This window comes from Thamnophis elegans, chromosome 5 (genome assembly GCF_009769535.1).
Source record: "Thamnophis elegans isolate rThaEle1 chromosome 5, rThaEle1.pri, whole genome shotgun sequence".
NCBI classification, from domain to species: Eukaryota; Metazoa; Chordata; class Lepidosauria; order Squamata; family Colubridae; genus Thamnophis; species Thamnophis elegans.
This window is the reverse complement of record NC_045545.1, coordinates 46,284,466-46,297,022: the sequence shown is the minus strand read 5'-3', so window position 1 is coordinate 46,297,022 and position 12,557 is coordinate 46,284,466. Positions and strand designations below refer to the sequence as shown.

The window sequence follows — 12,557 nt, the reverse complement described above, 5'->3', positions numbered from 1 at the left end:
ACAAAAGTAAATAATATATGCATATAATTATGCATATACACGCTAATTTTGAAACTTCTAAACGCAAGTTTTCGCACCCCCTGGAATATCTCACATCCCAGGGGGTGTGAATATCCTGTTGGGAACCCCTGATCTAGTAGGGCAAGCAAGCTAATTTTAGATTAATTAATTTTAGAGTTTAGATGCTTAATTGTAGATTTTTGCAGTTGGTTGGAAAAAAATGCCTAAAATATGTTTAGCAATATACATTCTTAGTGTGTCTTGAAATTCTCCCCAAACAATTTAGAGTGGAAATTTCACATTTGTTTATCTGAATTTTATTTTTTTTAATTAAAAACATAATATATCAAGGGGTTTTACTCTGTTAGTCATAGGAAACTTTAGGGCAGTGCCTATCTCCATTTCTGTAAGGCATTCCAGCACTGTGATATATTAAACCAGGAGAAACTGACTTCAGATGAATTTTCAATTCAAATCAACAAGAACTGGCTTGGGAAGAGATTATGTTCCAAATGTCCTTGAAACTAATATATAATGAAACCTTTAATGCTAATTAACTGAGATAATATAATGCTTAGAATGTTTTCATGAAATTGCACGATTTAATATTCATATACAAGAAGGAATATAATTGTTTGAAACTAAAATGTGAAACTTATCTGGAATCTACCTTTTTTTTTTGAAAAACAAAATTGCAGCACAGGAACCAGAAGGCAATAATATGAAAGAAGGTAGATGAAAAGATTAATTAAAAATGCATATTAGAGTGGCAAAAAAGATCAGCAGAAGAGAATGAGTTGATTCTAGGGGAATGTTACTGCAGCATGGATTAGTTTAAAAACTGCAATAGGAGGGAGTTAATACTTAATAATGAACAAAATGGACAAGAGATAAATTCTTTAAAAGTATGCCTTTATATGTGAAGATAAAGGATCAAAAATTGAGTCAGTGCAGGAGACAGGAAGTGAATAAACCTGAGAGGTACAGAAACTTGTCTTTCTTGGGTCTCTTGTCCTTTTTCTTAAGAGCAAAATTCTCACACCCCATACTTAGCATAGCTAATAATCTAACATGTTTCAAAAGTACCAGGCTTAAAACTCCAAGGGAAAATATCAGTTCAATAATGTGCTAGATTTGAGATTCAGTTGTATTGGCAAACTTTGGCTTCAGCTTGCTTTTGTTAAACTTGTCTGCACACAGCCGTTGCGTTTATAAATGACATCAGGTGCTTTGTCCCCTTGATCTATGGCAATTTTTGTACTTGCAGAACTTTTTAAAAAAGTTATAGAATTGTGTATTTTGGCATTCAGCCTTTGTTCCTGGTTGGCATTCTTTTTGATCTTGATATAATACTTTTAATCTTCAGAAATTGGATCACTCTGTTCTTGTGAAGACTTGTGTTCTGAAGTACTCCATAAGTGTATTAGGAATAATTTAGGAATGAAGTATTTGTATTTTGTGTTTGAAAAACATTTTTTTTTGGGAAAATTTAATCAATGTTCATATTTTGCTTTGGAGATGTTAACCAAGATACTTTTAGCTAAGATTGTGTAAATTAATACTGTTTATGGTTCAGTATAAATAGTATCTTCTTTGGAGCTGAGTCCAAAGTAGACTAGATTTTATTATTTGACTCCTCCTAATCAAATATCTGAATTATTATGTTTGGGGCTCGGTCCATTGGCAAGAACAGGCTGCTTTTTCAAATACAGCACAGTTGAGCTTTTACTAAAATTCAGTGAAGCTGGCTGGTTTAATGGATGATCTGAAAACTAAGCATACAGTGAGCCAAGAGTTAGCATATGGGCAGCAATTACAGGCCAAAGGGAATAAAGCTGCAACATGACTCTGCAAAAATCATTAATGATAGAAGATCCCACCATTCTCTTTACGGGAATATCCACTATTTGTGGCAGCAGTATGTGGAGCTTCTGCAAACAAAGACAAATCATTTTGTCAGCTATCATTCACTGTTCTGAGAATTGACCCCCCCCCCCCCAACACCTACACACTCATCCACACACACACACCTGGTATCTTACAATGGAACAAAGCTACAGAACTCTCTTGACTTTTTATTGATTCTATCTTTAAAATACTATAAGTTATATAGCCAGGAACTTTTTTTTTAAAGAACTACCAATTTTTATTGTATTTTAGATTCCACTTCACTATTGGGATTTAAATATTTTTAATACAAAGTTTACAACACTCTGTTATTATCCACTGAGTGAAGAGGCTTTTAACACAGAACTGTGATTAAGGATATAATATATTGTCTTAAAGGAAAGCTGGATAATTAATCTAAACTAACTTGAAGGAAAGGTATTTGAAAATCAATCTACTGAAAGGTTTCTGTTCTTATCCTAGCTCCTCTTCAACCAAAAGAGGCATGTAATGGTCATGCTTACCAATGGCTCCCTCAATGTGGTGGATAGATTCTTTTACAGGATTAACCCAGTGTCTCACAGTAATACCCTTGGAGGTAGGATGCTGAACTGAAGTGTATTTCTTCACAGGCTCTAAAACCTTCAGTGTTCTGCCGTGCTCAAAAACAAAGGACATGCATTAGCAAGAAAGTGTTGCCTTTTGGACAGAGATAATTGTTGAATGATAAACATTAAGGTGAATTAACATATTTTTAAATAATCTTTTATTAAGTAAAAGAAGGATAGGGCTATTTAGCTAAGGAAACAGTAGCGCACTGCTCAAATGTCTGAGAACACTTAGAATTCTAACAGGAATTATTGACTCATAGATTTAAAAAGGGCCATTTAGGCTATAGAGTCTAATCATCTGCTCAGTACTGAAAATAAATTAAACTACCCCTGGTATTCTCAAGTATATGTGTATACAGTAGTCAAGAGACTGCATTCTAGAGCTTGGAAACATCTATATTATATTTCCACACATATATTTGTCTTTGTTTCAAATTGAAATATTAAATATGTATTTTACATGTCTGATACCAGTTGAAATTTACTCTGAAGAAAAGGAAATGTGGCTTATGTGGATAATACTTGTTTAATGTAAAAATATAATCTAATAAAAATGATTGATAGGATTATGGCTATGGGCTTATTGATTACACAATGTATATCCTACTATTGGTTTCATGGCTACAAGAATTGCAGCACTATTAGAGTATGCATCCACTGGAGTCTGATGCTTGTTTTTTAAAAATTTAGAAGAAACAAAACTTATGTTTACCCATGGTCATCCAGGAGGGTCTCTTTATGGAGGACTACTTGACTTTTGTTTTTAAGCAGGTCTTCATGGTGATTGTATAGAGAACTGAGATTAAAATCCAAACTGTCTTTAGAAATCTGCAAATAAGATTGGTAAGTGGGGAGCATGTTAATTTACAAGCATAAATTAAGGATAATGTAGTAGAAATGTTTTAAAAGTGAAATAGTTTATGCAAGCATTTCAGGAATTGCCTATCTAGCAGCAAATGGAGAAAGCAAAAATTTATGTATTGGGGTAAGAACCTTGTAATAAATGTTCTCAGAATTAAGGTTGTGCAAAATGGCACTATTTTATATATCTATCAAGAATGTATCTACCACAACATACAAAAGCAAGATGTCTTATCCAGACACCTCTAATATATATATCAATATAAATTGCTTCATTCTACTGTGGTTTCTTTTATTGTGAAATTAATGGAAATAATATAATTAAAAATAAATAATAATGGATTTTTAAAAAACTTTATAATAGTAATAGCTTTATAGCTTGGTCATATAGATCTAGACCATATAGAAGCATACTAATCTATCTTCTCATTCTATAGTATAAATACATTTCAGAAATCAAAACACATCTCTAGAATTCACTCTTGACACAGGGAGTGTTGTATCGGCTGATTCTTTTAGCTAATCCCCATGTTTGTGCCAATTAGAGGAAAATGCGAGCAAACCCCACTCCCTACTAACACTGATGATGTTATCTAGTTTGGTAATAAAACATCTGCAAGAAAACAACCAATCTCAGAAAGTAAAGAACTCTTAGAATTCTTAATACAATGTAAAATTCTGTAATTTTGGAATGCAGTTTAAAATTTCATTTATATGAAATGAAATTCATTTAACTATATTCTCTAAAATTATATTAATGATTTGAAATCAAATGAAACTATGACCGAACACAACCAAAGTATATAAAACAGCCCAGAAATACCTTACAATGCCGCCATGAAAAATGCCATGACAAAAATAAGAAAAAAAGTTTATTTGGAAAGTTCAGTAAACATGAACCAAGAATTTCTAATCAAGTGACTTCATCTATATGTCACAAGTGTATTTAGCATTTTTTAAAAATTGTGCCCATTGATTTTCCAAGGATTTCTTGTTCCACAAAAAATATTACTGTCCTAACTTTAATTGGTATAGAATTGAATTGTTAGGTTGTATTTCAAATACAGCTTCTATTGAACATTGTTGAACATTCAAGAATTTCTGTTTCTCTGAAGCTGCTAAACACATCTAGGCCATGTTGTTCTAATCATACATATTTAAACTGAATATATTGATAATTACGGTATATTCAAAATATAACTGCAAATCCTTAAAGTACTATTAATAATTAACCTATTCAAGGCATTGATCCCTTACTCCACTTAGAATTTCTAATGAAAGATTCCTCCCATTTTCAAATTAAGATTATTCCGTATCATCTGTTTCTCATGTGAATAAAGTTCAAATTTTAACAGCTTCCCTATTAATGCATCTAGAAGACTTCAAAGCTAGAAAGGTGTACATCCATTTGATAAAAATTGACCCAAAGACTTACCAAAATTTCCAAAGACTCACTGACTCTTTAAACAAATCCCAAGCAGATAGTAAATATTCATTCCAAACAAACATTTTATCAAAATGAAGTGTCCTTTGAAGTTCTCAAGGTCTATTTAATACACATACATTTCTAAGGCATTTTAAAGAAGGGATAGTAAGGGCTAAAGAAGAGAGAAGGCACCTTGAAAAAAAAAAGACAACAATATCATTTCTTTTTTACCTCAGAGTCTGAGTACCAGACTTCTCTTCTAATGCTTGCCAAAGTTGCTGTTCCATGTAGCCTACTCCAGGTATCTTGTTGCTGAGAAAGATGGGAGGGCATGCCATAGGAGGTGTTCTGGATCAATAAGAATGATACTAAACTTATACTGACTCCATAAAAAGATAAAAACTTAACTGCTTACTATTTATGTTAACTTTCAATATTGTCTTATTGAATCCAAGTAAAAATATTGGCCTTTTCCTGACTAGGTCAGTCCTATTGACGTGTGTATGTTCAAAATATAGGATTAGTCCAGATGTTCTAACCCAGGCTTCCTTAGAAAGCAAGAAGCAAAGTTTTGGTCCCCAAAAAACTTCTTTTATTTACACGACTGTGAATTCCTTTCATTCACAGTCAGCAAGGCTTGCAAACAGTCTTTCAGGGGAATGTTTATCCACACGGACTTTATCTCTTTTAGAGTGCTGCCAGATAACTAGCTTACAAACACAGCGCAAAGCAAAACTTTACACTGGGTCTCTTATAATCACAAACAGAACTTTCCACTCTTGATACGACTGGATTGTTTCCTGCAAAAGCCCACTCCCTGTTCATTCTTCTTTTGTTTCCTATGGGAGGGGCCAATCACCTCCAAGGTGTGGCTTTTACTCTTAAGTCGACCCTGCTTTCTTAGTTGTCCTTGTCTTCTGGCAGCTCCATACATGCGCACACTGGGAACAGTTCCCAGCTGTTCTTCTGCCTCACTGCTGTCTAACTCTCTCTCTGCCTCAGATGCAGAGCCCTCGTCTGAGCTTTCCTCAACCCCCAGAACTGGCCCATGTTCCTCCCCAACGTTCTCACTGTCTTACTGCATGTGGCTATGGCACAGCACCAGATAGCCACATGCAGTAAGACAGAAATACAGCTTGTCCTTGATTTACAGCTGCAATTGATCCTGAAATTTCCATTGCTAAGCAAGACAGTTGATAAATGAGTTTTGCCCTTTTTTACGACCTTTCTTGCCACAGTTGTTAAATGAATCACTACAGTTGTTAAGTTAGTAACATGGTTTATATTTGATATATTAAATGAATCTGGGTTCCTCATTGACTTTGCTTGTCAGAAGGTTGCAAAAGGTGATTGCATGACCCCAAGACATTACAACCATCAAATGCATGCCAGTTGCCAAGTGTCTAAATTTTCATGACATGGCCATAGGGCATGGCAACAGTCATAAATCAGTTTTTTCAGTGCTGTTGTAACTTTGGTCACTAAATGAATGGTTATAAGCTGGGACTACCTATACACAGGTTTTTCTAATCAGAGAAAGTCAACATAGCAACAAATTTCAGCAGATGGATAATATCAAACCATTCTTGCTTTAAAAGGAAATCTAAAATGTTATATAGAACCGCCCTTGTATTTTTAAGATTGCATGTTACAAAGGATTCTCAACATATTTTTGGCAGTCTTCCTCAACCTGTTAGTCTCCAGAGAAGTTGAAATAAAATGCATAAATATCTTGCCAGACTATTAACATAGAAGACTGGGACTTGCAGTCTAACTTCTCTGAAGGGCATCACATTGGGGAAGAGTGATGTTAAATTACCTACTTGGTAACAAATCCCCAAATTGATTGCTTGACTTGGACAAAACTGATGGCTTGGCTTAACTCAGATTTGACCAATTAGATCTTTGGTATACATTCTGACAGAGGTTCTATTGTTATGTTTTACAGTAGTTCAGTGTTTTCTTTTCTTTAAATTTTTTCCTAATCCCCTTGTTTAAGAAAGTTCTCATTATCTCAGTGAAATATAAATATACCTATGATAATTGCATTGTGCTCTTTTTATGTTTTGCATTTTTATAAAGAACATTATAGCAAGATAAGTCACGTAATTTTGACAAATTGGATCTCCTATCCTTTGCCTTTCAAGTCTTTTTTTCTTGTTCATCTTGATTTATTAGTCTGGGTGGAAGGCCTATTTCTCTCTATATAATTAATATGAGTCATTAAGGGACAGTAATTGTCTGAAAAGCAAGAAAAATAGGATACATTTCTCAGATGTGCATTTTGCCATACTAGATATGCTTAGGGCTATTTTTAAAGCCAGACTTCCACATTTTATCCTGCATTAATAAACATAAAATATGTATCTCAAGTTCAAAAGTAGTTTCCAGCATCATCTGTAAAACATTATTAAGACGCTGAAGGGAGGCTGCCCTATCATTGAGTTCACAGCACATGGCTTCTAAAAATTTTTTAAAAAGTTTTTTTATTTTAATTGAACAAAAACACAAAAAAAGAATCATCCTTCATTGCATCTTGTAGAAAGCGTGTCGGTTGGTTACAGATAACTTTCGTGCATTTCTTCCACAGTCATTACTTATAGTTCATATTAGATTATACACTTTAAATCAAAATCTTTGTATCTACTATCAAAGTACCACAATTCTCATTTGACTACAATATTTGAACATGCATTTTACCTCAAATCATTCATACTTAAAGACACAACCACATAATGGCATTCATTAGCTATTTCAAAAAATCCTCCAGTAACATTATACCTTTATGACATCTTTTAAGTAAAAGTAAATTAATAAAGTTTCTAAACCTTCCCCCCTTTCCCCCCCAACTCAGTTTAGAATTTATATCCAAGTTACTTTTGCCAATACCATATCATGTATATATTGTTAAACAATGTTGACATTTCCTTGTTGTTATTATAATTGGCTAAAAATCATTTACTATTTATGTCCCATCTCCTCTCATCAGACACCCCCCCCAAAAAAGCCTTACACCTTTATAACAAGATTTAAATAAAAAATTATTAATAAAATTTATAGGTCTTTTTCCCAAGTCACAATTTGCAATTTATATCCAAATTTCTTTTACTAGTTTGCCAGTACATGTATATATCATTAAGCTGTATCCATTATCATTTCATTATTGTTATTATAGTTAATTATTTGATAACAAATAAACATTTAATAACAATCTAAAACAATCTAAGAGTTACTAAATTCCTACTTATTGATCACCAAAATCAACTAATTTTTTATTAACAACTTTCATTGTCAACCTGTATCTTTCCAGTAACAAAACAGTCTTATCTCTCTTACCAATTGTGGTGTCAGTCTTCTTTTTATCTCCTTTATAAGGTTTTTATAGACTTCTCTCCGCACTTTGTTGCTTGAAGAATCTCTCAGGTAATCTCGTTGCCCATCAGCTGCTACTAAAATTAGCTTGTCTTTGGTTGTCAATCTTGCTTCTGAAAAAATTTCTCCTCTTAAGTCCATCATCATTACTATTTTTCTTCTTCTTCCGTGTCCTGGAATCTAGGGTAGAGCTCCAATTTGTCGAATTTCCTTTTCCATATTCCCTTCTTTCTAATTTCACCCACATTTGCTCCATTAATAAATTCATCTATTGTCTTATCTTTATCTTCTATATCTTCATTCTCCCCTTTAATTTTTGGGACTCCAATCCCATCATCTTTTGCTGTGAGGAAGACTAGTCTTTCCAACTTCTTCTGAATTCTCCCATATCCTTCCAATAGATTTTGAATTCCAGCCAAGATATTTTGGAATTTTAAGGTTTCCTCATCTGAATATTGATCCATGTTTTCAAAAAAGAAGAAAGAAAAAAAAAACCAATAGCCACTGCCACTCCAGCCTTCCAGGCCTCTTTTTTTAAATTTTAGATTGACTTGAACACAAGTTCTTTTATGCTCTTCAAAGGAGAAGGGTTGTTTCCCCCCCCCTTCTTTACCCTGCCAAAATAGTCCTCAAAGGCACCTGTGAAAACAATTCATGCCTTTGGCTCTTTATCAGTTTCTATAAACAAGTTGCAAACCCTTCAGCTACAAAGTCAGTGGAATCAAAGAAGGAAAGAGAAGAGATACGTTGTTTCAAAAACCCCAGCCTCTGACCTCTGAGTGGCAGTGTTGCTACTTTTCACTTATCTAATATTTATCTCTGGCTTATAGGAAACAAAGTTCTTTAGATTTCTTTTAATGAAATTTAATAACAAGTAATAGGAAGAATTGTTAAAATAAGAAGGTTTTAATCCAGAAGTCAAAAAATAAAGCAACAAAAAGCAGAAGAAAAAAAAAACCAATCCGTTCACTTGAAGAGGAGAAATGAGAAACGTTGTGAGCACTTCAATCCACAAAGAATAGTTACAAAGGGAAAAAAAAGCTTTCCAAAGCAATCCAATATGAGTTAATTTTGCCGCTCAGTTCTTTTGCTTAAGGATCTAATTTGGCTTTAACAAAAAATTTCTTTGGGCAGTCTTTCGCAAAATAGAAAAAATACTTCTCCAGATGGACGCACTTTCTCTTTTCACTTCCTTTCTTCCGAAGCCGTCCCAACTTCATCAGCCTGGGGGCTGCCTGTTTACCGCCGGCTTGAAGTGCTTCCCTTGGGTGGATCAGGGACTTTGCGATGTCCCTGAGACCAGCAAGGCTTCGTCTTCCTGATCACCATCTCTACGGGACAATTTACGTCTCAATGGACCGTCCAGCGGCAAAAGTGTCAACGGCGGTCTAAGAGTATCGAGACTGCACATTGTGACATTGGGAGGTGGCTCCTCCTTCTCCTATTTAGGGCTATTTTTAAAGCCAGACCTCCACATTTTATCCTGCATTAATAAACATAAAATATGTATCTCGAGTTCAAAAGTAGTTTCCAGCATCATCTGTAAAACATTATTAAGAGGCTGAAGGGAGGCTGCCCTATCATTGAGTTCACAGCACATGGCTTCTAAATTTCATTAGGATAAACAAAATGCATCACAATGCAAATGCTTTATATATTTTAAAGAAAAAATTAAAGGGATCTCTCTTACCTGTGCATTCCTATTATCACTGTATGTGTTTTCATTTTCGTAATGAGGGAATGGAAAAGAGTTCCTAGCGGGTGACATACTCCAGCCTTTCTCAGCAGTAGGGTTGCCAGCTGCCAAATGCGGGTGCCGATTTCTCTCCCCGCGTGTCAGTTTTGTTTAGGATACGAGGGCGGTTGCTAGGCGACGGGGTCTTTTAGAGTCTTCCGGTCACTACGTATTAAAGCGCCCCCTGATGGCTGGAAAGAAAAGCGAAGCTCTTGGAAGGCAGAAAGAAACCAGAAAAGCGGCGTGGGGCTGGAAAAGACAGAAGCCAGCACGCGCTTTATGCTCCTTCACGTGAAATAAAGAAAAACACGCCTTTATAAGGACACTTATAAAGTCGAACCCCCCTTTCCTTCATGTTTACGGCCCATGGTTGAAGCGCATTGAATAGCTCCGAAAGACTTTCTAACAATTCTCTCCTCTCCTAAACCCCAGCGGGACTACTCCGAAGAGTTAGTCCCAAGTGAACGGAAACATTAAGGCACCGCCAGTCAAACACCAAAGAGAGAAGCGAGGCACCCAGTTTAATAGTCTCAGAGCCCGACAATAACTTGAGTTAAAAGGAACGCGCTCCCAGGAACCGGCAGGCGAGGGGCGAAGAGAGTCGGGCCGCTCCTGAGTCGAGAACGGCTGCCCCGAAGCGCCACCCGTTACCCGGCTCGGGATTGGATCGTTAGTGCAGAGCGCGTGGCTTGAGCGACTCCGGCGAGGCCTGTCTGGGGGCCGCTGAAGGAGCGCTTCGAAAGCAAACGGCTGTTCCTTCGCCGCGCGCCACAGCGACTCGCGCGCTTCTCGAGCCTCAGGTGCTCCTCGGCCTCGGGAGGGCCGCGCGGCGGAGGCAGCTGCGGTTGCTAGGCAGCGAGGTGTGGGCGGTCCGAGGGGGCGGGGCGGGCTCCTGCATCCCTTTCTGCCCCCAGAGCGCGGCTACCGTCGCACCTGAGTCGGTGACTGCCTGCCCGAGGCACAGCGCGACTACCGGCTCCTTCGCTGTTTCTGCTGCGCCACGATGGCTGGGGCTGGCAGGCTCCATCCCGCTGAGGGGATTACCAGATGCTGCTGCTGCTGCCGCCACCCTGTTGTGATCGGCTGGAGGCGCCTGCCGCTCCTTCTGCTCTGTCTGTGGTTGCTGCTTTGGGCGGGCGCCGCTACCCAGGTTGAGAATCTCCACGCCTGCAAAGAGGTACCCGCGGAATGACAGGGTGACATCTTACTCTTTCTGCGTGGGGAGGGGGGGTGGAAGCGCGTGGGGGGGCGCATCTGTGATCAGGTCGCAAGAGTGAAATCGGGAGATCCTACCTTAAAATCATTGGCGAAATATCCTTGTGTACATCCTGGATCCCCCCCCCCCCAAAAGGAGTCTCCCATCAAAGTAAGAAGAAAATCCACTCTAGCTGCGCTCCGTTTCTTTCACTTAGGTCTGAATGAGCAAAAGCAAAAAAGCTTTGGCAGATTTTCATTGAGATGGGCATTGTCAAACATTATAAAAATCTGGCTCCCCCCCCCTAAGTATTTTGGGCAACTAAGAAATAACACTATTTAGGATCAATTTCTATGTAATGTTTGTGTGTTAAGGGGTGCGTGTGTTAAGAGTGGCAGTAAACTAACTTGATACCATTGCCTCCCTTAAAGGAGGAGACTTCAGAATGAGCAAAATTTTGGACAGCAATGAATCAGCACTGGGGCTGAGTTTCCTTAAATCATTGCCCTCTGAATTTTGTACATGCTGCCTGTGAGACCTCTTTGTTATCTCCATAGAAGTGGACAGGCATTGATGCTCTCTAAAGACCCACCCATTCTACTTCAAACATAGCCTTTATAGCGTATTTATGGTGACATAGGTTTTTGCTTATAGATGTGTTAGACTTTAAGATGCAGCTGTGTTCCCTGTCATTTAACAGTCTCTTTGGCCTAAACAAATGTTCTAAAAGCAACAGTGATACCTTTGGCTTAAAGCAAAGGACATTGCAAGAATACAACTTGCAAAGCAGAAGAGAGAGTCGTCTTTCAACTGCTGCTTAACTTTATAGCTGATGAATATTTTTTTGGCTGGATCCCACACCCACTAGGTGCTGTCTGCAATTTACCTTGAGAAATTGACCAATGTTTACCTATTTTTTTCCTTTCAGGTTACGTGGCAGATTGTTAGTGAGTCAGACAGTATTAACTTCCTAGTAGATTAATATAGCATTACCTTAATGTCTTCTGAGCTTGTTTTTGTTTCTTTTTGAAGGATATAAAGTATGGAAATGAAACTAAATACAGTGAAATAAAATGGGGTAAAATAATTATAATAAAAGAATAGCCAGGCACATGAGAGTTAATACCCTTGTATTTGATTGTTATACAGACTATTGTTGCATTCCAGAGGCTGAAAATGGGTGAGGCAAGGGACACTTCTTGCCATATGGTTCGCTTTTTAAAATTGCTTTGGAAATGCCACTTTTCTGAATTTATTGAAATACAGTATTTTTTCCTATTGCAGTTTTATGAGTAGCTTCTTAGATTTTTTTCAATTCATTACACTGAAAATTATACCACTTCAAAAGTTATTGCCATAGCCAGAAAGGACTTTCTGAAGCTGAATTTGGTAACCTTTGTCAACCTAGTGCCCTGCTGTTTTTGGAACTTCAATTTCCATAATTCCCAGCCAATATGCTAACAGCTGTGC

At 37.1% G+C, this 12,557-nt stretch overlaps 1 protein-coding gene across 1 annotated transcript; it reads right to left on the bottom strand.

Moving 5' to 3' along the window:
* Window positions 1-1,577: 1,577 nt before the first annotated feature.
* On the bottom strand, window positions 1,578-10,684 carry C5H1orf194 (chromosome 5 C1orf194 homolog). Its single transcript, XM_032217269.1, has 5 exons — window positions 9,848-10,684; window positions 5,017-5,133; window positions 3,211-3,326; window positions 2,412-2,539; window positions 1,578-1,931 (listed from the first exon to the last, which is right to left on the bottom strand). Exons 1-5 carry the CDS (start codon window positions 9,923-9,925, stop codon window positions 1,861-1,863), a joined length of 510 nt encoding a protein of 169 aa, XP_032073160.1. The 5' UTR covers window positions 9,926-10,684; the 3' UTR covers window positions 1,578-1,860.
* Window positions 10,685-12,557: the final 1,873 nt, after the last annotated feature.